This window comes from Myodes glareolus, chromosome 3 (assembly GCF_982192425.1).
Source record: "Myodes glareolus chromosome 3, mMyoGla1.1, whole genome shotgun sequence".
In the NCBI taxonomy this organism is placed as follows: domain Eukaryota; kingdom Metazoa; phylum Chordata; class Mammalia; order Rodentia; family Cricetidae; genus Myodes; species Myodes glareolus.
The window spans coordinates 81130373-81154547 of NC_142028.1; the positions used below are offsets into that span (position 1 = coordinate 81130373).

General features: G+C 37.8%; 1 protein-coding gene across 3 annotated transcripts in view; it reads right to left on the reverse strand.

Annotated features, from left to right (window-relative positions):
- The window catches only part of LOC125412531 (BEN domain-containing protein 5), a 1187626-nt gene that overhangs the window by 977384 nt on the left and 186067 nt on the right, over positions 1–24175 (reverse strand). For all 3 annotated transcript variants that reach the window (XM_048453388.3, XM_048453389.3, XM_085686420.2), the window contains exon 3: positions 13829–13953. In XM_048453388.3, the coding sequence (XP_048309345.2) occupies positions 13829–13953 (125 nt within the window). The remainder of the gene's footprint in view (positions 1–13828; positions 13954–24175) is intronic.

Below are 24175 nucleotides of genomic sequence, written 5' to 3' on the forward strand. Positions count from 1 at the left end.
CTTGTGAAACTTAAGGTTAAGTGATGTTCATATATGGCTTGTTCGTTTGCTTATTCTTCTGTTTCTCCATCAAACTATAAACACTAAGGAGCATAGGAACATCTTTCTTGCCACCAGATTTTCAGGGCTTTGTTTATAATAGGGGTGTCATTACTACTTCTTTAATCCATACTTGGGCAACTATCACATGCTCCCCCTCATATATAAATTCTAGCTTTTAAATTTTATATGTATATATTTATACAGATATGTGTTGTGAGACCTAAAGGGTGACCATGGAAATACAACATGAGGTTTAAAAGGGAGGTGTTGAGGACAATAAGTGGAAAGGGGACCACTGAGGGAAGAAGGGAACAAAGAAGGGGACAGGAGTATGGGGGAGAAGAAGATGTGAGAGAACCAATCAAAAATAATTTATGTATGAATTGCCATGATAAAAAACTATTATTTTGTGTGCTAATTAAAAAGCAAACAGCACTGAACATGGTGATAAATCTTTAATCCCAGAACTCAGAAGGCAGAGGAGGTCAATCTCTTGAGTTCAAGGTCAAACTGGTTTATATAGTGGGTTCCAGACATCCAGGACAATATAGAGAGACCCTGTCTCAAAAATCAAACAAATAACAAAAAGAAAAAGGAGCATAAAAATAATTATTAAAGAAGTTGGAAGTAAAACGTCAGCATTTTTTTCCTCTCAATTGATAAATGTTTTCTAAAAGTACTCACTATACAAAAATTCACCACATGATCAGGATTTAATTTGAAATTAAAGAACAGACTGACTCTATCTCCCTTAACTAGATGCTGCCTAAGCCTTCATTACCTGCAGCCAAATTCCATGAAAGAGAAGCACAGCTTCCTGGCTCTTCTTTTGTAATGGAGGCAATCAATTAGCAACACTCAAGAAAATGTTTAAATATAAAACCAATATAAATCAAAAACAGTGGCAAGTTAAATATCTTGAGCCAAATACAGTCATCCATTATCCAGACATGCCTTTAAAACATGGCATAATAAATAAATGCTTTGGATTATTAAGTAAGTAGTACTTCTTACAGATTAAACATTTTAAATTGATCAATAAGGGAAAAATGAAAAGGAAGCAAAACTGCTTCTTGGCCTGTACATTCATACACTAGTGTCTTTAATTACATACAGCTAAAATGTAGTGTTTGTATATGTTAAAAAGAATTTCATCAAGTCAGGATTTTTTATTCTAAGTAGTATAAAATAAAATTACACTAGAATAATACCTTATTTTGCATATCATAAAAAACTTAGAAAATTTTATTATTATCTATTCTGATGATATACAATAGGCTATCAAATATAATTATTCTACAAGTGCTATCTTGTTATGAAATTGAATATGATAAACTGATTGTTGAAATGAAAATAATTTGTCAAAAATCTGCACATGGGACACGAGAGGTAAGAATTACCAAGGTCCCAAATATTCATGAAATGTTAAACAAAAATAAGAAAAAGAAATACAGTTTAAATGTAAATCTGAGCATAAATTACCAGAAGGGCAGAAGATTGGCAGGGAAGTCAAGGGGCCTGGTCTATAAGGTCAGTCCTGCCACATATGTCAGAGAGTATGACACGGGGGGGGGGAAGTATTTATCATTAATAAACCTCAGGTATTTCATCAGAAGAAATGAAGAAGAGATATAAATTTTTCAGCACAAGGCATATGAAGGTGCTAGGGAACATGGAAAGAGTAACCGAGAGATTAACAGGCTGCACACTGCACTGAAAGAACAGCGAGTTGTCATAGGCCCTGTTTCTCTTTTTAGCTAATTACTTAGTCTTTATGAGACTCATTTTTCTTGCCCAATAGTAATATTTACTTCAAAGAATTATTGTTTAGATTAATGACTTAATTAAATAAATGAGAATTTTGTAAAGTCTCTTATTTGTCACATGACATTTTCAGCAACAAATAATCACCATGTTATTCTAAACACAATTTTCTGGGTGTTGATAAATATACAGTATCAGATTTTTGAGGGGATCAATCTTATCATGGTTTTGGGAGGATTTTCTGATTGAACAATTATCCATGAGCAAAAATACCTTCATAAGAACTAAGGAAACCAGGTGAGGATTAAGAAAATGCACTGATGAGAACAGAAATTATGGCTTCTTGTATCATTTATATGTATAGCTACAAAGTATTCATTATTGCTAAACCAAATTTTTTGGTTTTGTCTACTTGGAATGATGTGGAAAATCCTTCTGTATATGTGTTGCTTTTAGTGGTTGATGAATAAAGCTGTTTTGTGCCAATAGCTTAGTAGAGTAAAGTCAGGTGAGAAATTCAAACAGAAATAGAGAGAGAGAGCAGGCAGGGTCAAAGAGACACCAAGTAACTGCCAAAGGAGAAAGACGCCAGAACAGAACTTTACTCGGTAAGCCACAGCCCCATGGAGATATGCAGATTAATAAAAATGAGTTAATTTAAGATGTAAGAGTTAGTTAATAAGAATCCTGAACTAATAGGTCAAACAGTGTTATAATTAATATAGTTTTGTGTGATTATTTGGGTCTGGGCAGCCAGAAAATGAAACTGAATAGGAGTAGTCTCCACCACAGAGTAGTTTCCAATTAATTGGAAAATTAATTCTATTGTGTAACACATGTATACATGTGTATGTATAGTACATACACTTGCACTTGTAAAACATAATTTACTTGAGATAACACAGTAAATAATCTGATTAACAAGTCTGAGCTTAATCCAAATAAAATAATGGTAAAAGGTCATTATTTTGAGGACAGCAAAATGCAGGAAGAAATCAAACAACATAATCTCTGTAATGGACTGTTAAAAGTTCAAAAAGTACTTAAAGCAAGGTAGATTAGAGAGTTACCTGACAAGTTAGAGTAGCATATGCCAGAGAAGACTGACCTTTACCCTAAACACAAGAGCAAGCTATTAAAGGTTGCAGCAGTTGAACAGTAGGGTTAGATTTGAACTTTACATAGAATACCCCAGGTATTGTCTAAAAGACTTAAAAAGCAAGATCTAGACAGAGCAGCAGCTTCAAAGACAACCTAGGAAGCGTGGTAACAAGCTGGGCTGGAGGCTGCAGCAGTGACAAAACAGTACAAACTAATTCAGGAAGGAATTTTAAAGTCAGCCACATATGACTTTATAATCTATAAATAAAGATTTATAATATAATTTAATGACCTATAACTAAAATAAGATTTTCTAATCTAAATGGCATCTAATTATATAATTTATAGGTAAAGATAGAGATAACCTCGCAGAATTGTTGGAAAAACTGAATAGGAGTTATTGAACACAGTGTTGCCACAGCATTTGTGATAAATGATTTACTATGATAATTATGATTTGTTGTAGAATATTTTAACTATGTAAAGATGTGTCATATTTGTTTGTGCTAAGGAATATTACTTTAACTATGTAAAAGTGTGTTACATTTGTTTTGCTGCGTTTGCTTAATTATGTAAAGATGTGTTGCGTTTGTTTCACCTTGCCTGCCTAAGGTACCTGACTGAGCTAATAAAAAGCTTAACAGCCAAAAGGTAGGAAGAAGAGGGAGAAGCAGGACAAGGGGGCAGAGACAACAAACAGGAGGAGAAATCTAGGCTTGGGAAGAACAAGAGAGAGAACGAATGAAAAGAACAGGGAGAGAAAGGGCCGACCAGTCACCCACCATTCAGCAGGCACAGAGCAGGACATACAGAAAGAAAGGTAAAAAGTCTCAAGGCAAAACATAGATAAAGAGAAACAGAGAACAGATTAAGGGCTAAGACAAGGCATTATAAGATAAAAGCATTCATAACTAATAATAAGTCTCTTTGTCATGATTTGGGAGCTTGTTGGTGGCCCAAAAGAAAAAGCCTGGTTAAAAAAAAAAAGCCATAAATCCACATCAGAGGCATTTCAGAAAAGTGCCACATTTGGAGTTTACATGACTGTACAAACAGTAGCAACACCCCCTGTAACGTAAAATACAGACATAATTTTACACAGCAAGAGGAGTTCTTTTTAAAATAATTAGTGCAAGCTAGGCTGTGTAGTCCAGAAGACTGGAGATAATGCTGAAATCTGGGGAGAGAGACAATATGTACAGTGTGAAATACACAAGCTATAATGAGAAGGGGAAACCCTATGAAGGAGAATCTGAAAAGATGAGTTCAGAACTCCAAGGAAACAGTTTCTAACAGTGAAACAGCAACAATACCAAGTGCAAGATAAATTAAGACAGTGGGGACAATATGCCCACTAAGTTTAACAACATCAGAATGATCTATACAATAGTGAAAAGCCAATTAACAAATACTGTAAAGTTAAATGCCGGCTGTTTACATTGGGCTTCCTCACTTCACATTATAATAATAGTATCTGTCTAAAATATCATGGGGAAGCATGCAAATATTATGAACACAGTAATGCATTTTATGTATATCATAGACACACAGAGGAAATAATCCCAAACATAGGTACTAGACTAATTTAACAATTTCAAGAAATTAAAACTTATCTTTACAAAACAATGTAAAACAACTTGAAAGAATTAAAGTAAATGCATGTATGCATAACTTATGCAGAAACTGAAATGATATAGTTGATATGGAAACTTCAAGATTTATGTTCTGCTATTTTAATTTGTCTATTTTTCTATTCATTCTAAAATGCCCGATCTTCTGAACATTTCCTCAAATAAACAAACAAACAAATTCCTTGATCCATGAAGCACAGTTTATAGTCTATCAAAATCTTTAAGAAATACAACAGTAACAAAACAATTCCTACATATGCCACCAATTAAAAAAGAAGGGTTATTTAAATTAAAATTTTATAAATGTGCGTATATTTGAATAGAATACAGATAACATAGCCAAAAAGAACAACAATTAATTCCAATATCCAGGAGGATAACTATATGATTTTCTTCAGGTTCACCTTCTTATTTAGCTTCTCTAGGATCACAAATTATAGGCTCAAAGACCTTTAACTACAGATAGAACCCACTTATGAGTGAGTACATACCATATTCCTCTTTTTGGGTCTAGGTTACCTCACTCAGTAAAGTGTTTTCTATTTCCATCCATTTGCATGCAAAATTCAAGATGTCATTGTTTTTTATCACTGAGTAAAACTCTAATGTGTATATGTTCCACACCTTCTTTAACCATTCTTCTATTGAGGGGCACCTAGGTTGTTTCCAGGTTCTGGCTATTACAAATAGTGCTGCTATGAACATAGTTGAACAAATGCTTTTGTAGTATGATAGGGCATCTCTTGGGTATATTCCCAAGAGTGGAATCGCTGGGTCCTGAGGGAGGTTGACTCCCAGTTTCCTGAGAAGCCGCCACACTGATTTCCACAGTGGCTGCACAAGTTTGCATTCCCACCAACAATGGATGAGTGTTCCCCTCATTCCACATTCTCTCCAGCATAGGCTATCATTGGTGTTTTTGAGTTTGGCTATTCTGACAGGTGTAAGATGGTATCTCAAAGTTGTTTTGATTTGCATTTCCCTGATCGCTAAGGAGGTTGAGCATGACCTTAAGTGCCTTTTGGCCTTTCGAAGTTCATCTGGGTGCACGGGGTGTACGGGGTGGAAGTAAGGGGAGATGGTTAGAGAGAAGGGAGAGGGGGAGGATTGGGAATGGCTTGGGGGAATGGGATGCAGGGGAGGAAGGATGGATATGGGAACAGGGAAGTATATATCTCAACTAAGGGAGCCATTTTAGGGTTTGTAAGAGACTTAATTCTAGAGGGGGTCCCAGGCCCAAGGAGAGGTCCCCAGATTGTTCCCTGGGCAGCAGAGGAGAGGGTGCCGAACTGGCCTTGGTCCATAACCATACTGATGAATATTTTGCATGTCACCATAGAACCTTCATCTGGCGATGGATGGAGATAGAGACAGAGACACACATTGGAACACTGGACTTAACTCCCTAGGTCCAAATGAGAAGCAGAGGGAGGGAGAACGTGAGCAAGGATGGCAGGATCAGAGGGAACCCTCATTCGACGATGGATGGAGATAGAGACAGAGACCCACATTGGAGCACTGGACTGAGCCCCCAATGTACAAATGAGGAGCAGAAGGAGGGAGACCATGAAAAAGGAAATCAGGACCGCGAGGGGTGCGTTTCACCCAACTGATACAAGGGGACTGATCTAATGAGAGCTCACCAAGGTGAGCTGGACTGGGACTGAAGGAGCATGTGATCAAAGCGGATTCTCTGAATGTGGCTGACATGGGGGCTGACTGAGAAGCCATTGACAATGGCACTGGGTCTTGTTTTGTCTGCATGTACTGGCTTTTGGGGATCCTAGTCTGTTTGGATGCTCACCTTCCTAGACCTGGAGGGAGAGGGGAGGAACTTGAACTTCCCACAGGGCAGGAAACCCTGACTGCTCTTAGGACTGGAGAGGGAGGAGGAGAGGGAGTGAGGAGTAGGAGGAGAGGGAGTGGGGGGAATGGGAGGGTATGGGGAGGAGGGGAGGAAGTGGAAATTTTTATAAACAAATAAATAAATTAATTTAAAAAAGAACAGCAATTAATAAATGGACCTCATGATGCTGCAAAGCTCTGTATGGCAGAGACACCATCATTTGTACAAAAGGACAGGCCACAGAATAGGAAAAGACTTTTACCAATTATACATATGATAGATGGCTAATACCTCAAATAAATAAAAAAAATGAAAAACTGGAAATAAAACAATTTAATTTTAAAAATTGGGTACAGATCTAAACAGAGAGTTCTCAAAAGAAGAAACAGAAAATGTCTGAAAGCCGTGTAAAAAAATTTTCAACATCTTTGCTTATCAGGGACATGCAAATCAAAATTACTTTGAGATTTCATCTTATACCAGACAAAATGGTCAAGATCAATAAAATAAATGACAGCTCATCTTGCAAGAATGTGTAGTAATGGAAACACTCATCCATTGCTGTATGTGTACAAACTAACATAGCCACTGTGAAAATCCGTGTGGTAGTTCATCTACCTCAAGATCCAGCTGTAGCATTCCTAAGAATAGACAGAGAACCTTACATATGACTACAGGGTCACTTTCTCAACCATGGCTGCTCTATTTATAATAGACAGAAATTGGAAATAGTCTAGATGTTCATCAACAGATGAATGTATAAAGAAAATGTGGTACATTTATACAATGCAGTATCTCTCAACTGTTAAAAATGATAAAATTCACAGGAAAATGGATGAAGCTAGAAAAAAATTACCCTGAATGAGGTAACACTGACGCAAAAAGACAAACTTGGTATGTGTTCACTCATATGTGGAAGTTAGCTGTTAGGTTTTCAATAAACAAGCTACAAGTTTAGGTACAGAGTAAGGGACTAGGCAGGGCATCTCCTAGAAAGAGGAAATAGAATAGACAGTTATGAATGTGTGGGCTAACTGGAATGGAAGGATCAAACAGAGCGATGGAGGAAGAGGGAAGGATGGAAGGGATACAGCAGTGGTTCTCAACCTATAGGTCGTGGCCCCTTATGGGGTTCATATATCTAATATCCTATATATAAGATATTTATATTACAATTCATAAGAGTAGCAAAATTACAGTTATGAAGCAGGAACAAAATGATTTTATGGTGGGGAGTCACCACGACATGAGAAACTGGATGAAAGTGTCACAGCTTTAGGGAAGTTGAGAACCACTGGAATACAGGGAGGGGTAGCTAAACTAAGGACCATTTTACAGAAACCTAATATAAAGCTTTCTGTAGCTATGCCAAATAATGGGAGAGACAAAGCCCCATCTAGACCTTTCTCACCATCAAATGGAGGCTCCTCCCCAAGCCAGATATAGGTTAATTAAGTTGTTGGTCTAAGGGACCCCACAAAAACCCCCAAACAACCCAGGCTATTTCCAAGGTTATAGGTTGCTTTCCAAAAACTGATGGTAAGACAGGTCTTATTGGTGTTTTCACAGTATAAATTCTCAGTTTGTTCTGACTGTGAGGTCTTTAATACACCCATAAAAATTTAAAAAATATTTTTACTATTAAATTATACATCCTGCTATTTCTACTATTTGTGAGACAATTTTTGTCATAACTAGCTTTGTTTCTGATTTCTCTACTGTTCATGTAGACTGCTTCTCTCTTCTTATGCCATGCTATGGTGATTTTACATTATCACTGCTATAAAAAAGTTAGTTGAAGTACCAGTTGCATTAAAAAAATACATATAAAATTTATTATTTTTCCTTAAATTTGACTGAAATCATCTTGTTGTTTTATTTTTATACATTAACTTTAGAATTATATTGTCAAATTTTATTCGAAATTGGAAAAAGAAAATTCTTATTGGAATTGTTTTGAGATATGTTAATTTTGAGAGATCTTTGTACTGTTGAGACTTTGCTTATGTGAGCACAACTTTGGCTCTTAGCACATCGGATTGCTCTCCACTGCCTCTCACTGTTGATGGTAACTCTTATTCCTCTTCATTCCTCAATGAACGTTGCTCAAACTTCATTATAATTTGGCAAATATATATTTAAGCCCATTGCTCCGACAGACTGGTCACTGGTACCCTCTCTCCAGAAGCTTCTACTCCATTTTTCCAGCTACAGAGTTTGTGTGCATACTTTACACCTTGATGTTAACAATAACTACATTACTGTAATCCTGTTACCTTTATCCATCCTGGTCCACTAAGCACCATTTTACAGTTTACTAAGCAATATTCTTACTCCACAACTTCTATAACTTCGTCATAGTCCTCAACAAAGTTTACGCCTGTTGTTTAATAGTAATTATTGTGGTTAATTTTTATTTCAAAAATGGTCAATTTTGGATGATATGGTCATTTCAAATGACCTATATTCAATGCCCTTTTATATCATACTTTCCCAACCCCACACCTTCTACCCCTTTAATATACTCTCTCTCTTAGAACTCTCGTTTGTATCCTGAATTGTCTTTATCCTCCTTCAACTTAGTGATATATATCGTTAAAACCGAACCCATGATATAGTCTCAGCCATAACAGGCTGTGTGGAACTAAATTTATCTTCCCTTTATGTATTATTAGTGAACACTTGTTTTAGACCCTGTCACCAGCAACTCAAGACTGAAACATGAGAGGAAAAAACGAAGTACAGTAAGACCTATGATTCCTAACATATCCAAACAGAATACACACCCTAAACTATAATGGAACTAATCATATGGAAACACAACATATGGCTAAAGAAACCAAAGTTAGAAGAAAAAGGATGAATTTAAGATGGTAGAGCTAGAGTTACAGAACAGAATATTAGAATAGAAACATTGGCAAAAAAAAAAACCCGTTTCATAAATCTTTAGAGGATTACACTGGGCCACTAGATGTATGAAAAGTTAAATACACACATGATAATACTCCAAGAAAATGAAAAAATATTATTTACTGGAAAGTAACTCCCAACTAACTAGTCCTAAAGTAGAAGCTATTATAGACATAGCTTTATAGCACGTAAAAGTCACCTTATGACTACGATGAACCAACTGCTCCCATACACACCCAGTTACCAAAATCAATGAGTTGAAATAGAACATAATATACACCAGATTGGAAATGAGAAACCCAAAGCTGGAGATCCCTACTAAAGAGTCAGTGAATAGTTTCACTCTTAGGTCTGCCATGAATTTTAAGATGCACTGTTCAGAGATACTCAGGTACAGCACTGATGATCTGAATCATTCAGTAGGTACTACCAAAGAGTCATGTCTGCTCAGTAGGGAAATTGCCATCCCTACATTATGCCTCCCTTAACAAAGCTTTAAAGTAAACTTGAAAGTCCAATCAGCTCTACATGTATTAAAAACATCAACAATTTTAATTAGAAAAATAATATTCTTTTGAGAAATGGGGTCTTTCTCTCGTACACAAGGCTGACAATAGACTTTATTATTCTTCTTTCTGTATCTAGATAAAATCTATTGGTATGCCCAGAAAAAACAGATTGATGAATAGAGGAAAAGAAACCAAATATGAAAAATGAACTTGTCCTGTTGTGTGATATTGTTACTAGAGAGCAATTAATTTTTTTATGACTAGAGTCCTGGGGCACTCCATCCTAAACTATTTATCTATGTGAAATCTCAAAGTGAAGAAAATAAACAATTCACCCTGGATATGAAAACATCTGAGTAAAAAAGAGGCAATTTCAATAAAGAAATTCAAAGAAAAACACCTTGCTCTCTACCGACAAGAAAGAAGCAGAAACTTTAGACAGCATGCATTGGCTGTCTAAAATATGCATATGCACATCATTGTCAAATAGCTCCCCTTCACATTTTTCCTAAAGGCGATGCTATAAAAGTATTTCCTACATTAATATGTTTCCAACAGTACTATTTACAATAACACACAGTAGTCAACAATATTCAAGAGTAAGGAACCAGTATTATAGTAAACAGCTATTTGCCATGTTTGTAAGAATTTAATAATAAAATAATTATAATGATGTTTAGATTCAAAAAGCAAGATACTAAAGTATATTTAAAGCACAAATTAATTGTAATCCAAAATAAATAAGCATAGAGAAAATATTCCAACTCAGTATTACCTGTTTCAAACTAGAAAAAATGATGGGGTATGTGGGTATGTATCTGGAAGCAGTATGTGTGTGAGTGTGTGTGTGTGTGTGCATGTGTGTTTCACTTTTCTGCTTTTAAAGATTTTCTCTATTTTATGTTTATTGAACATTGAACATTAGCTTCTTTTGGAGTCAGAAAAAAAAGATAAATTTAGAATATAAAAACTATGCATGAATGAAAACAGCTTAAATAGCCCAGGCATATCATTTTATTTCCTCTTATTGGCTAAAATTTAATCTTAAGTATTTAAATAGAAAAATTTGCTTTTACCTCACACAAGTGTTCTGTTGCATCAATAATGCATTTATACATCAGAATATTTAATATCAGTTTTTCAGAGAGAAAATTACTTTTTCATAAAGGTACCAGGACATTTAGTTTCCATCAACTCTTGCAAATGTACTATTTAGCAACTACTTTCAGAGGGCTAATATATCAGCCTTGTGATACAGCAGCGCATGTTCCAAGCTTTTATCTCTTCCTAAAAACATCAAGGAAAATAACCCCAGAGCTAGTCCTGCATGTACAATACATTTGATCCTTCAAATTTTAAAATTCATTTAATGGAGTCTGCCTGTGATGACTAATATTTCCTTGTCCCCTAGTACCAACCACTAAATAAGGTTTTTGATGAGATTACATTTGTGCAGCTCTCGTTTTAACGGAAATTGGAGAGATTTGGGGAAAGATTACAGGAAGAGACATTATAAAAGCAGATCTCACAAGTCAAACTTAATAGCAAAACCATTCTCTTCATGTAAGCAACCATGAAAACAAATATCCTGTGAGCTAGGGACATACTTTCTATCTTTCTAGTCGATCTTTAAGCCTTGAGACAGATTTCCATAACTTTATAATGTGGTTAGAGATGATGAGACAGTGGCCACAGAAAGATGATGGATGAAGCACAAGGCTCAGAAAAATAGATGAACACATCTAAGGTTTTAGGGTGTAACAAGCATAGATAGGGTACTATTGCTTATGTTAGTTAGAAGCCAGAGAGACAGATTAAATGTCATCCATGACAACTTTAAAATAAGTGTGCATAAAACATTCCCAATTCTCTTATTAAAGAACATTTTAGAGCACATTCATGTAGAAAAGATTGCCATAAAGGCTATATAATTTAAATGTACATCATGAAACTTAGACTACTATGACTCTGACATGTCAAACAATAAAATAAATAAAACAGACATTCTGATAAGCAAACTAGAATAGCAAACAAAAATATTTTAAATGCCTGAAGAACTTTCCCAACAGTCTGTGTATAACTGAAGGAAGTAATTTCCTCCAAATCTCAAACCAGCACATCTCCCGCTCCTTTACTTATTAATATAAGCTGTTCACAGACAGTCTTCGTGGAGATCGAAGTGAATAAGAAACAAGGGTTGGTCCTAATGTGTTTCAAAATTAAAGAAATCTAAAAAATTAAGAAATGAACTAATACTCGATCTATTTAACAACAAAATCAAAAAGTAAGCAGCCCCTTTTCTAGGAGTTAATGGTTTCTTGGATGCAATAAGAAAGCTGAAGGATATATAAACTATGTAAGAAAGAAAAGTATAATCCTTTTAATGAACTTGGAAATTCTGGCATAGTTCTCCTGCTTTTAAGAAAGTGTTTCCCTTCATCCATATAAACTGCCTGCAGAATAGCTGTTTGCTTTTCAGAGGAGTGTATATGTGACAAGCATAACTCACCAACATGAGTCAGCAACAGCAACAGAAGAAGGCAAGGGTGTATGTTCACTTCATGATATCAAGTGATCCTTGCAGTGAGCCCACATGGATATAGGAGAAGTATTTTGAAGAGTATTATTTTACGGAATAATCCTAGAGTCAGGTGAACCATTGCACATGGTCAGGAAGGAAAAAGGGTATAATATTGCTATAATAGAAACTGTAAAAGAGACTTGGTCATGTAAGATGGCATAAAAGCAAGAAGCAAAGCTAAGACTTAGGACTGTTGGGGGTGGGAGGGTCTCTGTGTGAGCTTCAGTACTTCTGTCTTTTCCCCCATATGCTAAAACTCTGAGGTATCACATTTAGTAGAATACAAATAGCTTTCCTATATTCAGATCCCACCAGTTACCCTCTAAACTTCAATACAGAGGGCATGTTCCCCAGTGCTGTAGTATTATAGAAAATTAAGACATTTAGTTAAAAAATTTAGTTGTTGTCCATCCATCTTCTGCTGAAGCCAGTTTGCCAGAAACAACACAGTGTCAAGAAATAGCCTGAGTCACTGAAATGTAGACACTGCCTGGGTCTGGAACGTGAATCAAGTTGAAACTCAGATGGACAGAGAGATGCAAACAGTATTTACTGACTCAAGAGTAAAAGCTGAAGAAGAGCTTTACTTTCTCCCTGGTGTTGTAGATAAAGACAACCCAGAAGAACACAGGGTGGTGCTTTCCTTGTCCAGGCTACCATATGCTAAAAGAACCACAAAACCACAATGCATACAAAGTTTGTGCAGTCTGTCTGTAGTTGTCTGAATTGAATGAAATGGCAAAGGTGCTTAGAATTAGAGTGCTAATGTTCACTTCAAGCATATGTATGTTATCAGTCCATTTTAATCAATAACCTCTCATGAAAAACAAGTTTCCAAAAGGATTATAAATCATTAGCAGTTAGAAAGTAAAGTTAAAGGAATCAAGTTTAAAGAGGATTAATATATTCATAAAATTTAAACATGACAGAGAAAACACAAGGTTTCCCAGAAACACTAGATGATACTATAAAATAGTCTTTTGAGTTCCCAGGAATACCAACTTCAGGGAAGATACTCAGTCAGAAGACTCATGCAGCCTTAAAAATATGAACATCCTATTGAAAAAGAGAAACATTTTTTTCTGAGGTGGGGCCTATGAGAAAAGTCTTTCTGGGTCTTTGCAAAGATGCTGTAACAGCATATTAGACACAGAGAACAGCTAGGCACTTCCAATGTTTCCTTAAAGCATGCCAAGGAAGCTTCATATATAAGGATTTAATTAGTAAACAACATATTTTTTCTTAGATGCAAGTTCGCATTAATGAATTTTCATCAGGAATTCTTTACCCATTCCTCACTATCTCTTGAAACAAAAGTATATCTAGCCTTGCTATAGATATAAAACAATACAATCTACTACAGCCAAAGTTTAACACCTGTTAAAGAAAACAATGTTCTTTTTGAAGATCGAAGATCACACTAGATAGCCACCATTTACCTCACCTGTGATTCTTTCACATTCTCAACAGTAAAGTTGAACCAGACCCGGAAGCGAGGATTACAGGTATCAGGCCTAATGAACAGATCATACTCAAACTCAGAGACTTGCTCAACCCGGCCAAGGTTACCTATGACAAAACATAAGAGAACTGTGTTTTAATAGAAGTTCATGCATCTCAACAATACTCTGAACTCTGATACTAGTACTAATCTTCACTTAGCGCTGGTAGATGTAAATAGCTATAGATTTAATGCTACCAAATCTAAGTGCAGCCCAAAGTAAGGAAGACTTTCAGCTAGTTCAGGTTGTAGTACACAAGCTCTGCCTGGCTCTTATGATCTAGACCCATGGTGCAACAAACAATATTTGGTTATGAAGACTGTAGTATGGTTTCAAAAAACTGAGGAATGACTCATAAGCTACAGATTCCAAGTTAGACAAGGATGAGGATAGAATACACACTATTTCTAATATGCTGAACCATCTTTAATCTTCACAGCATGATCACGTAGTTTGTGTGCTAAATTGCTAAAACTGATAAGCAATTGCTAAAAAAGAGTCAAGATGAATATCCCTGGCTTCAGATAAACTGACTGAGAAGTTGGTATTGTGTTGATTTTAAGGAAAATAGAAATATCTTATTTAAAATGGCTTCTAGAGTGCCTGTCTCTAGATCAGTGATTTTCAAACTTCCTAATGCAGCGATCCTTTAATACAGTTCCTCATGCTGTGGTGATCTCCCCCATACCATAAAATTATTTCATGGCTACTTTATAACTCTTATTTTGCTACTGTTGTGAATCATAATGTAAATAACTGATATGCAGAATATCTAGATGACATGTGACCCCTGTGAAAGGGTCATTTGACACTCAAAAGGGTTGTGACCCATAGCTCGAGAACTGCTGTTCTAGAGGAATGCTTAGGAATAAACCTTCAACCTATATGCACCAAAGTTTTAACTATGTCTTTTCAAAGTTCTGTTGACATGTCACTATTTTTTTCTGAATATAAATTGTACTATAATTGATGGAAAACTAGCCAGGGACCCAGAAACCTGGCTTCTACTTCACTTCATTCCAATGGTATGATGATAGATAAGTTGCTTACCTTCTCATAGTCTTATGAAAATGCTGAATTATATAATCGCAAGGTTCTTTCAGATATAACCTTCTTTAGCTGCCTGTTTCTAGCAATGAGCAGGCAGTGACCCAAGACAGTAACTCCACAGATATAACAATTAACTTTTTCTTGATTTTATCTGCTCTATTAAAATTTAATCTGAGAAAACAATTTATTTCCCCTTCCAGAACATAACAGTACCTTTATTTTAGTACATTCACATTGAAAACCTTACATTGATGAGGAAGTACATATAAGAACTAATCAAGACCAAAGACTTGCCTCTTAATTTTCTTTCAATTATATTCACAATTCTAAGGAGATTCCTTACATGAAACTAAGTCCTTGAATTATTATCATCAAAAATATTCATTAAGATATGTTTTATGAAAGCTAAAGTATTTATTACACAATGAAACTAAGTAAGGGTCAGATAATTTAGGTTAATTTTATATTTTCTAAAAATTTTAACCATTGAAAATTCATTTAAAAATACAACATATTTTTATAATTATAAAGTAAAGAATAAGAGACCGGGTAGATGGCTGAGTATGTAAGAGAGGTTGGAACCAAGACTAACAATGTGTGTAGGATCCCCAAACACCAACAGGAAAAGGAGAGCACCAACTCCTTCAGTGTGCTTCACAGAAGCACCCTGGTTTGTATCTACCAATACATGCATACACAAAATAAATAAATATAATACTGGAAAGGTCAGATAAATTGAAACATAAGCATTTATTCCTACATTAAAAGAGAAAATACAAATTTTAACCACTATGCAATTAAGACAGAATTTAATTTTAGTAGAAAATTAGTAATTCTAAGTTTAGATGTATGCTATAGACATTCTGAAGGTTAAGTATGTCAATCAATTTAATTTTTAGACCATGTCCCACAAGTGAGGTAATTTTGCTTTCCTATTATATATACAAGAAAAGCAAGGAATACCAAACTAAAACAGCTCCAAAGTTATGCAGTAAGTAAATAAGTAGTATTTGCAAGTGAAATGAATGCAAATAGCACATCTCTAACCACCAGTGATCAGACTATACAGCTGGGCACTGAGTAGAGGAGCACAGGCATCACAGAGATGTGAATGGAAGCAGATTGTAAACTATTGTGCTTGATACCTACTCTATTATTAAAACAACAAAAACTTTTAAAAAAGTCATTGCACACTTCAATCTTTCTATTCTAAAATTATTTATCAATGTTTAATTTAATCTTCAAAAGAAAGCATATATTCAGTCTGTTTTAATAGTTGGACAGTACACATGGATATCAGTAAGAAGAAACCTTGAAATTGCTACTATGTACAGAGTTTTTAATAATAATATATAACTGCAAAAAACAAAGTTTCAAAGTAATTTTACTCATATTATTAAATCTTCACCTTGACCCAATGATGATGAACCTGAAACCTGCAAGCACTTAATGCCTATTTAAATTCAGACTTTAAAGCACCTGGAAGGACTCTGAAATAAAGACTTCTGATTAAATTGTTCTATTTTTTGTATAACACTATAACTATATATCTATTTTTTACTTAAATACTTCAACTATGCCTCATATTATAGACTTAAGGAAACAGATATTTTAAAATATACTAGCAATGTTTTTTATCCATTTAAATGAAAGACAAGGAAAGATAGCAAGCAAAATCTAAACCATGAAGGACAAATAGGGAAATACACATAGTATATAGGTTTTAGCTTAAATATACCATTAAACTTGACAAATGTAAAAGGATTAAATATTCAAATATACAAAATATATAAACCTTGTTTACACTATGCTAAGCAAAATAATCTAGAAACAGAAAGAAAATGCTATATGATACTATTATTCTACAGAATATAGAAAGTAAGTCAAATTTGTAAAGGTATACTTAGATCAGGCATGGCGGACATTAAGAAATATTACTAGAGCTGAACAAGAATATTTCATGTTTTTTTAAAAATATAATTCTTTACATTCACAATAGCCTCAAAAAGTAAAATACTTTGGAAAAAACTTATAGAATTGTAAGAACTTTGCAATGAAAATTTTGAAACACTGAATAAATTGAAGAAGATACTACAAAATAGAAAGCTCATCCATGCTCGTCACAGATCAGCATAATTAATACTGTAAAAATAGCTATGCTACAGAAAGGAATCTGCAAATTCAATACAAGCCCCCATCAAAGAAAAGTACTTTAATAAAAAGATCTAATATTCTTTCATAATGAAAGTCCTGGGAATCTAGGAAGTCAAGGGACATAGCTCAACAGAATAAAGGGACTACAGTACAAGCTTACAGCCAGTATCATGATAAATGAAGAACAGCTCACAGCATCTCCAGTAAAATAATGTCCACTCTCTCCATTCATGTTCAAAATAGTGCAAAATGTCTTAGATAAGGCATTAAGACATGGAGATAAAAATAAGGAAGAAATAAATCCAAGTATCTTTATTTGATTCTGTATAAAAAGACCTTAAAGCCTCACTATAAAATTCCTGTCTCATAAACATGTTGAGCAAAGCAGGAAGGCACAAAATTAACATAGAAAATCAATAGCCTTCCCATGCACCATAGCAAACACAGCAAAAACGAAAGGAAAAGAAAAAATGAGAAAACAATCCATTTTACAATAGCATCAAAATAAAATAAAAAATTTGGAACAAATCTTCTCAAGGAAGTAAAAGACTTGGGAAATGAAAACTTGAAAAGTGAAAAATCATAAAAGAAACTGAAGATAATACCAGAGGCTGGAAACTCATACTCATGGATTGGTTAGATTAATATTGTGAAAATTGCCCCCTTACCAGAAGCAATCTGCATACTCCATGCAACTCTCATAACAATTCTAAAGTAGGAGTTTGCTTCTGGCCCGCAGCAGAAGCCCTGCGAGGAAGAGTTCAGACTGTCTCTTGACTCTTGTCTTGACCCTTGACTCCCAGATCACCCTGCAGTGGAGGCTCTGCTAAGCTCTCCCCCATGCCATCCCAGCTTCCATCCAGGTACATCTTTCTTTATTTCTCCCTTTCCCCTGGGGCCATAAAATTTCCCCAGCTCAGCTGCCTTGTGCGCTGGGCCTGGGCTGTAGGCGCATCCCGGCAGGAGGCAGTTCCTGTGTTTTAAAAGCCTGCCTGAGGACAGGTGGGGCCTGTGTCAGCTCAGCGACATTCCTGGCCAGCAAGGGACACTGATCCTCTAGCGGACATCCATCGGAGGGGTGAGTTTGCTCCTGGCCTGAGGCAGCAACCCAGTAAGGAGGAGTTCAGATTTTCCCCAACCCCCTTGACTCCCTGGGCACCCTGAAATGGTGGCTCCACCCTGCTAAGCTCTCCCGCCTCCCATCCCAGCTTCCATCCAGGTACACCTTCCTATATTTCTCCCTTCCACCTGGGGCCATATATTTTCCCCAGCTCAGCTGCCTAGTGCACTGGGCCTGGGCTGTAGGGGCAACCCAGAAGGAGCGAGTGCCTGTGTTTCAATAGCCTGCCTGAGGAAAGGTAGGCCTTCTGTCAGTGAAGTCCCTAACCAACAAAGGAACCTGATCAGGTACCAGAAGATCCAATAGAGAGCAATTGAAGGAAGAGATGGGCAGACGCCAAGGCAAGACCTCCTCCAACATTCTGAAAAACAACATGAAAACACCAGATCCCAACGAACCTACAATAGAAGGACTTGAACACCTTAATCCAGAAGAAGTGGAAAAAAGAGCCATTATGAAAGCAATAGAGTCCCTTAAACAGGATATGAATAACACCCTTAAAGAATTGGATGAGAAGTATAACAAAAAGTTTGAAGAAATGAGTAAATCTGTGAATGATACCCTGGGAAACCAAGAAAAAAACAATCAAACAGGTAAAGGAAACAGTTCAAGAATTGAAAACTGAAATGAAGGCAATGAAGAAAACACAAACCGAGAACCGGCTGAATATGGAAAACCTAGGTAAATGAACGGAGACTACAGAGTCAAGCATAACCAATAGAATACAAGAGATAGAAGAACGAATCTCAGATTCTGAAGATACCATAGAGAAAATAAACGCTCTGATCAAAGGAAGCAGCAAATACAACAAATTCTCATCACAAAACATTCAAGAAATCTGGGACACAATAAAAAAACCAAATCTAAGAATAATAGGGATTGAAGAAGGAGAAGAATTGCAGATCAAAGGCCCAGAAAATATATTCAATAAAATTATAGAAGAAAACTTTCCCAACCTAAAGAACAATATTCCTATGAAGGTTCAAGAAGCATACAGAACAAAGAATAGACTGGATGAAAAAAAAAACATCCCCTCACCATATAATAATCAAAACACAAAACATACAGATTAAAGAAAGAATATTAAGAGCTGCAAAGGAAAAAGGTCAAGTAACTTATAAAGGTAAACGTATCAGGCTTACACCGGACTTCTCTATGGAAACCATGAAAGCCAGAAGGTCCTGGATAGAGGTACTGCAGAAACTAAGAGACCGTGGATGCAAACCCAGACTACTATACCCAGCCAAGCTATCGTTCACTATGAATGGATAAAACAAAGTATTCCAGGATAAAAATAAATTTAAACAATTTGTAGCCACAAATCCAGCCTTACAGAAAGTACGAGAAAGAAAATCACAACCCGATCCAGAGGGCCTTCCGAGTGCTTCCCGCCAGCCATCCCAGCTTCCATCCAGAGGGCCTTCCGAGTGAGGGCCTTCCGAGTGGTGAGTTGATTCGGGCCACGGCAGCGGCCCCGGCGAGGGGGAGCTAGGACTTTCCCCGACCCCATAGACTCCCAGGTCAGCCTGCCCTGCTGGCTCCACCCTGCTAGCTTCCCGCCAGCCATCCCAGCTTCCATCCAGAGGGCCTTCCGAGTGGTGAGTTGATTCGGGCCACGGCAGCGGCCCCGGCGAGGGGGAGCTAGGACTTTCCCCGACCCCATAGACTCCCAGGTCAGCCTGCCCTGCTGGCTCCACCCTGCTAGCTTCCCGCCAGCCATCCCTGCTTCCATCCAGAGGGCCTTCCGAGTGGTAAGTTGATTCGGGCCACGGCAGGGGCCCCGGCGAGGGGGAGCTAGGACTTTCCCCGACCCCATAGACTCCCAGGTCAGCCTGCCCTGCTGGCTCCACCCTGCTAGCTTCCCGCCAGCCATCCCAGCTTCCATCCAGAGGGCCTTCCGAGTGGTGAGTTGATTCGGGCCACGGCAGCGGCCCCGGCGAGGGGGAGCTAGGACTTTCCCCGACCCCATAGACTCCCAGGTCAGCCTGCCCTGCTGGCTCCACCCTGCTAGCTTCCCGCCAGCCATCCCTGCTTCCATCCAGAGGGCCTTCCGAGTGGTAAGTTGATTCAGGCCACGGCAGGGGCCCCGGCGAGGGGGAGCTAGGACTTTCCCCGACCCCATAGACTCCCAGGTCAGCCTGCCCTGCTGGCTCCACCCTGCTAGCTTCCCGCCCGCCAGCCATTCCTGCCTCCATCCAGAGGGCCTTCCGAGTGGTGAGTTGATTCGGGCCACAGCAGGGGCCCCGGCGAGGAGGAGCTAGGACTTTCCCAGACCCCATAGACTCCCAGGTCAGCCTGCCCTGCTGGCTCCACCCTGCTAGCTTCCCGCCAGCCATCCCAGCTTCCATCCAGAGGGCCTTCCAAGTGGTGAGTTGATTCGGGCCACGGCAGCGGCCCCGGCGAGGGGGAGCTAGGACTTTCCCCGACCCCATAGACTCCCAGGTCAGCCTGCCCTGCTGGCTCCACCCTGCTAGCTTCCCGCCAGCCATCCCTGCTTCCATCCAGAGGGCCTTCCGAGTGGTAAGTTGATTCGGGCCACGGCAGGGGCCCCGGCGAGGGGGAGCTAGGACTTTCCCCGACCCCATAGACTCCCAGGTCAGCCTGCCCTGCTGGCTCCACCCTGCTAGCTTCCCGCCCGCCAGCCATTCCTGCCTCCATCCAGAGGGCCTTCCGAGTGGTGAGTTGATTCAGGCCACGGCAGGGGCCCCGGCGAGGAGGAGCTAGGACTTTCCCCGACCCCATAGACTCCCAGGTCAGCCTGCAGTGCTGTGTCCACACTGCTAGGCTCTCCCGCCTGCCATCCCAGCTTCCATCCAGGTACAAATTTCTATATTTCTCCCCTCCCACTGAGGCCATAAAATTTCCCCAGTTCAGCTGCCTTGCTCACTGGGCCTGCTCTGTAGGGGCATCCCGGAAAGAGGGAGTGCCTGTGCTTCAATACCCTGCCTGGGGAAAGGTAGGCATTCTATCAGTGAACTCCCTGCCCAACAAGGGAACCTGACCCGATACCAGAAGCTCCAATAGAGAGCATTGGATCGAAGAGATGGGCAGACGCCAAGGCAAGACCTCCTCCAACAATCTGAAAAACAACATGAAAATATTAGATCCCAACGACCCTACAACAGAAGGATTTGAACACTCTAACCCAGATGAAGTGGAAAAAAGTGCCATTATGAAAGCAATAGAGTCCCTTAAACAGGATATGAATAACTCCCTTAAGGAACTGGTCGAGAAGTATAACAAAAAGTTTGAAGAAATGAGTATAGAAATGGATGAGAAATATAACAAAAAGTTTGAAGAAATAAGTAAATCCGTGAGTGATACCCTGAGAAACCAAGAAAAAACAATCAAACAAGTAAAGGAAACAGTCCAAGAATTGAAAACTGAAATGGAGGCAATGAAGAAAACACAAAACGAGAACCGGCTGGATATGGAAAACCTAGGTAAACGAGCGGAGACTACAGAATCAAGCATAACCAATAGAATACAAGAGATAGAAGAACGAATCTCAGATTCTGAAGATACCATAGAGAAAATAAATGCTCTGGTCAGAGAAAACGGCAAATCCAACAAATTCTCTTCACAAAACATTCAGGAAATCTGGGACACAATAAAAAAAACCAAATCTAAGAATAATAGGGATTGAAGAAGGAGAAGAACTGCAGATCAAAGGACCAGAAAATATATTCAACAAAATTATAGAAGAAAACTTTCCCAACCTAAAGAACGATATTCCTATGAAGGTTCAAGAAGCATACAGAACACCGAATAGATTGGATCAGAAAAAAACATCCCCGCGTCATATAATAATCAAAACACAAAACATAAATATTAAAGAAAAAATTTTAAGAGCTGCAAAGGAAAAAGGTCAAGTAACTTATAAAGGTAAACCTATCAGGCTTACACCGGATTTCTCTATGGAAACCATGAAAGCCAGAAGATCCTGGATAGAGGTACTGCAGAAACTAAGAGACCATGGATGCAAACCCAGACTAATACACCCTGCCAAGCTACTGTTCACTATCAACGGAGAAAACAAAATATTCCAGGATAAAAACAAATTTAAGCAATACGTAGCTACTAATCCAGCCTTACAGAGAATATTAGAAGGAAAATCACTACCGAAGGAATCCAACATTCCCAACACGGCCTACAATAACTCGAACATCTAGCGACCATTCACAAGCACAAATTAAAGAAGAAAAACACATATACTCTACTACCTAACAAAAAAAAAAATGACCGGAGTCAACAACCACTGGTCATTAATATCACTTAATATCAATGGACTCAATTCACCTATAAAGAGGCACAGACTTAGAGATTGGATACGAAAACAGGATCCAACATTCTGCTGTTTACAAGAAACACACCTCAACCACAAAGACAGACACCTACTCAGAGTAAAGGGTTGGGAAAAGGTTTTCCAAGCAAATGGGCCTAAGAAACAAGCAGGCGTGGCCATTCTAATATCTAACAAAATCGACTTCAAACTAAAATCAATCAGAAGAAATGGAGATGGACATTTCATACTCATAACTGGAACAATTCATCAGGAGGAAGTCTCAATCCTGAATATCTATGCTCCTAATATAAAGGCACCCACATATGTAAAAGAAACTCTTCTAGAACTCAAGGCGGTCATCAAACCACACACACTAATAGTAGGAGACTTCAACACTCCTCTCTCACCAATGGACAGGTCAATCAGACAGAAACCAAACAGAGAATTGAGAGACCTATTGGAGGTATTGAATCAAATGGACTTAACAGACATCTATAGAACACTCCACCCAAATAGGAAAGAATATACCTTTTTCTCTGCAGCTCATGGAACCTTCTCGAAAATTGACCACATACTCGGTAACAAAGTAAACTTCCACAGATACAAAAAAATATTAGTAACTACCTGTGTCTTGTCAGATCACCATGGACTAAAATTAGAATTCAACAACAATGCTCCCCCCAGGAAGCCAACAAACTCATGGAAACTGAACAGTCAACTACTAAATCACCCCTGGGTCAAGGAAGAAATAAAGAAAGAAATTAAACTCTTCCTTGAATTTAATGAAAACAAAGACACAACATACTCAAACCTATGGGACACTATGAAAGCAGTGCTAAGAGGAAAGTTCATAGCACTAAGTGCCCAATTAAAGAAAGCGGAGAAAGCACACATTGGAGAATTAACAGCACAATTGAAAGATCTAGAAAAAAAAGAAGCTGATTCACCCAGGAGGTCTAGAAGACTGGAAATAATCAAACTGAGGGCTGAAATCAACAAAATAGAAACAGAGAAAACAATCCAAAGAATCAATGAATCAAAAAGCTGGTTCTTGGAGAAAATCAACAAGATTGACAAACCCCTAGCCAAGTTAATCAAACGGCAGAGAGAGAACATGCAAATTAATAAGATCAGAAATGAAAAGGGGGACATAACCACAGACACAGAGGTAATTCAGAGAATCATTAGATCTTACTATGAAAGTTTATATGCCACAAAGTTGGAAAATGTAAAAGAAATGGACATTTTTTTAGATAAGTACCATATACCAAAGTTGAACCAAGAACAGGTGAACAACCTAAATAGACCTGTTAGTCGCGAAGAATTAGAAGCTGTTATCAAAAATCTCCCTACCAAAAAAAGCCCAGGACCAGATGGTTTCAATGCAGAATTCTACCAGAACTTCCAGGAAGAGCTAATACCTATACTCCTTAATGTATTCCACAATATAGAAACAGAAGAGTCATTGCCTAACTCCTTTTATGAAGCTACAGTTACCCTAATACCAAAACCACACAAAGACACAACCAAGAAAGAGAATTACAGGCCAATCTCACTCATGAACATCGACGCGAAAATTCTCAATAAAATACTGGCAAACCGAATCCAAGAGCACATTAGAAAAATTATCCATTATGATCAAGTCGGCTTCATTCCAGAGATGCAGGGCTGGTTCAACAT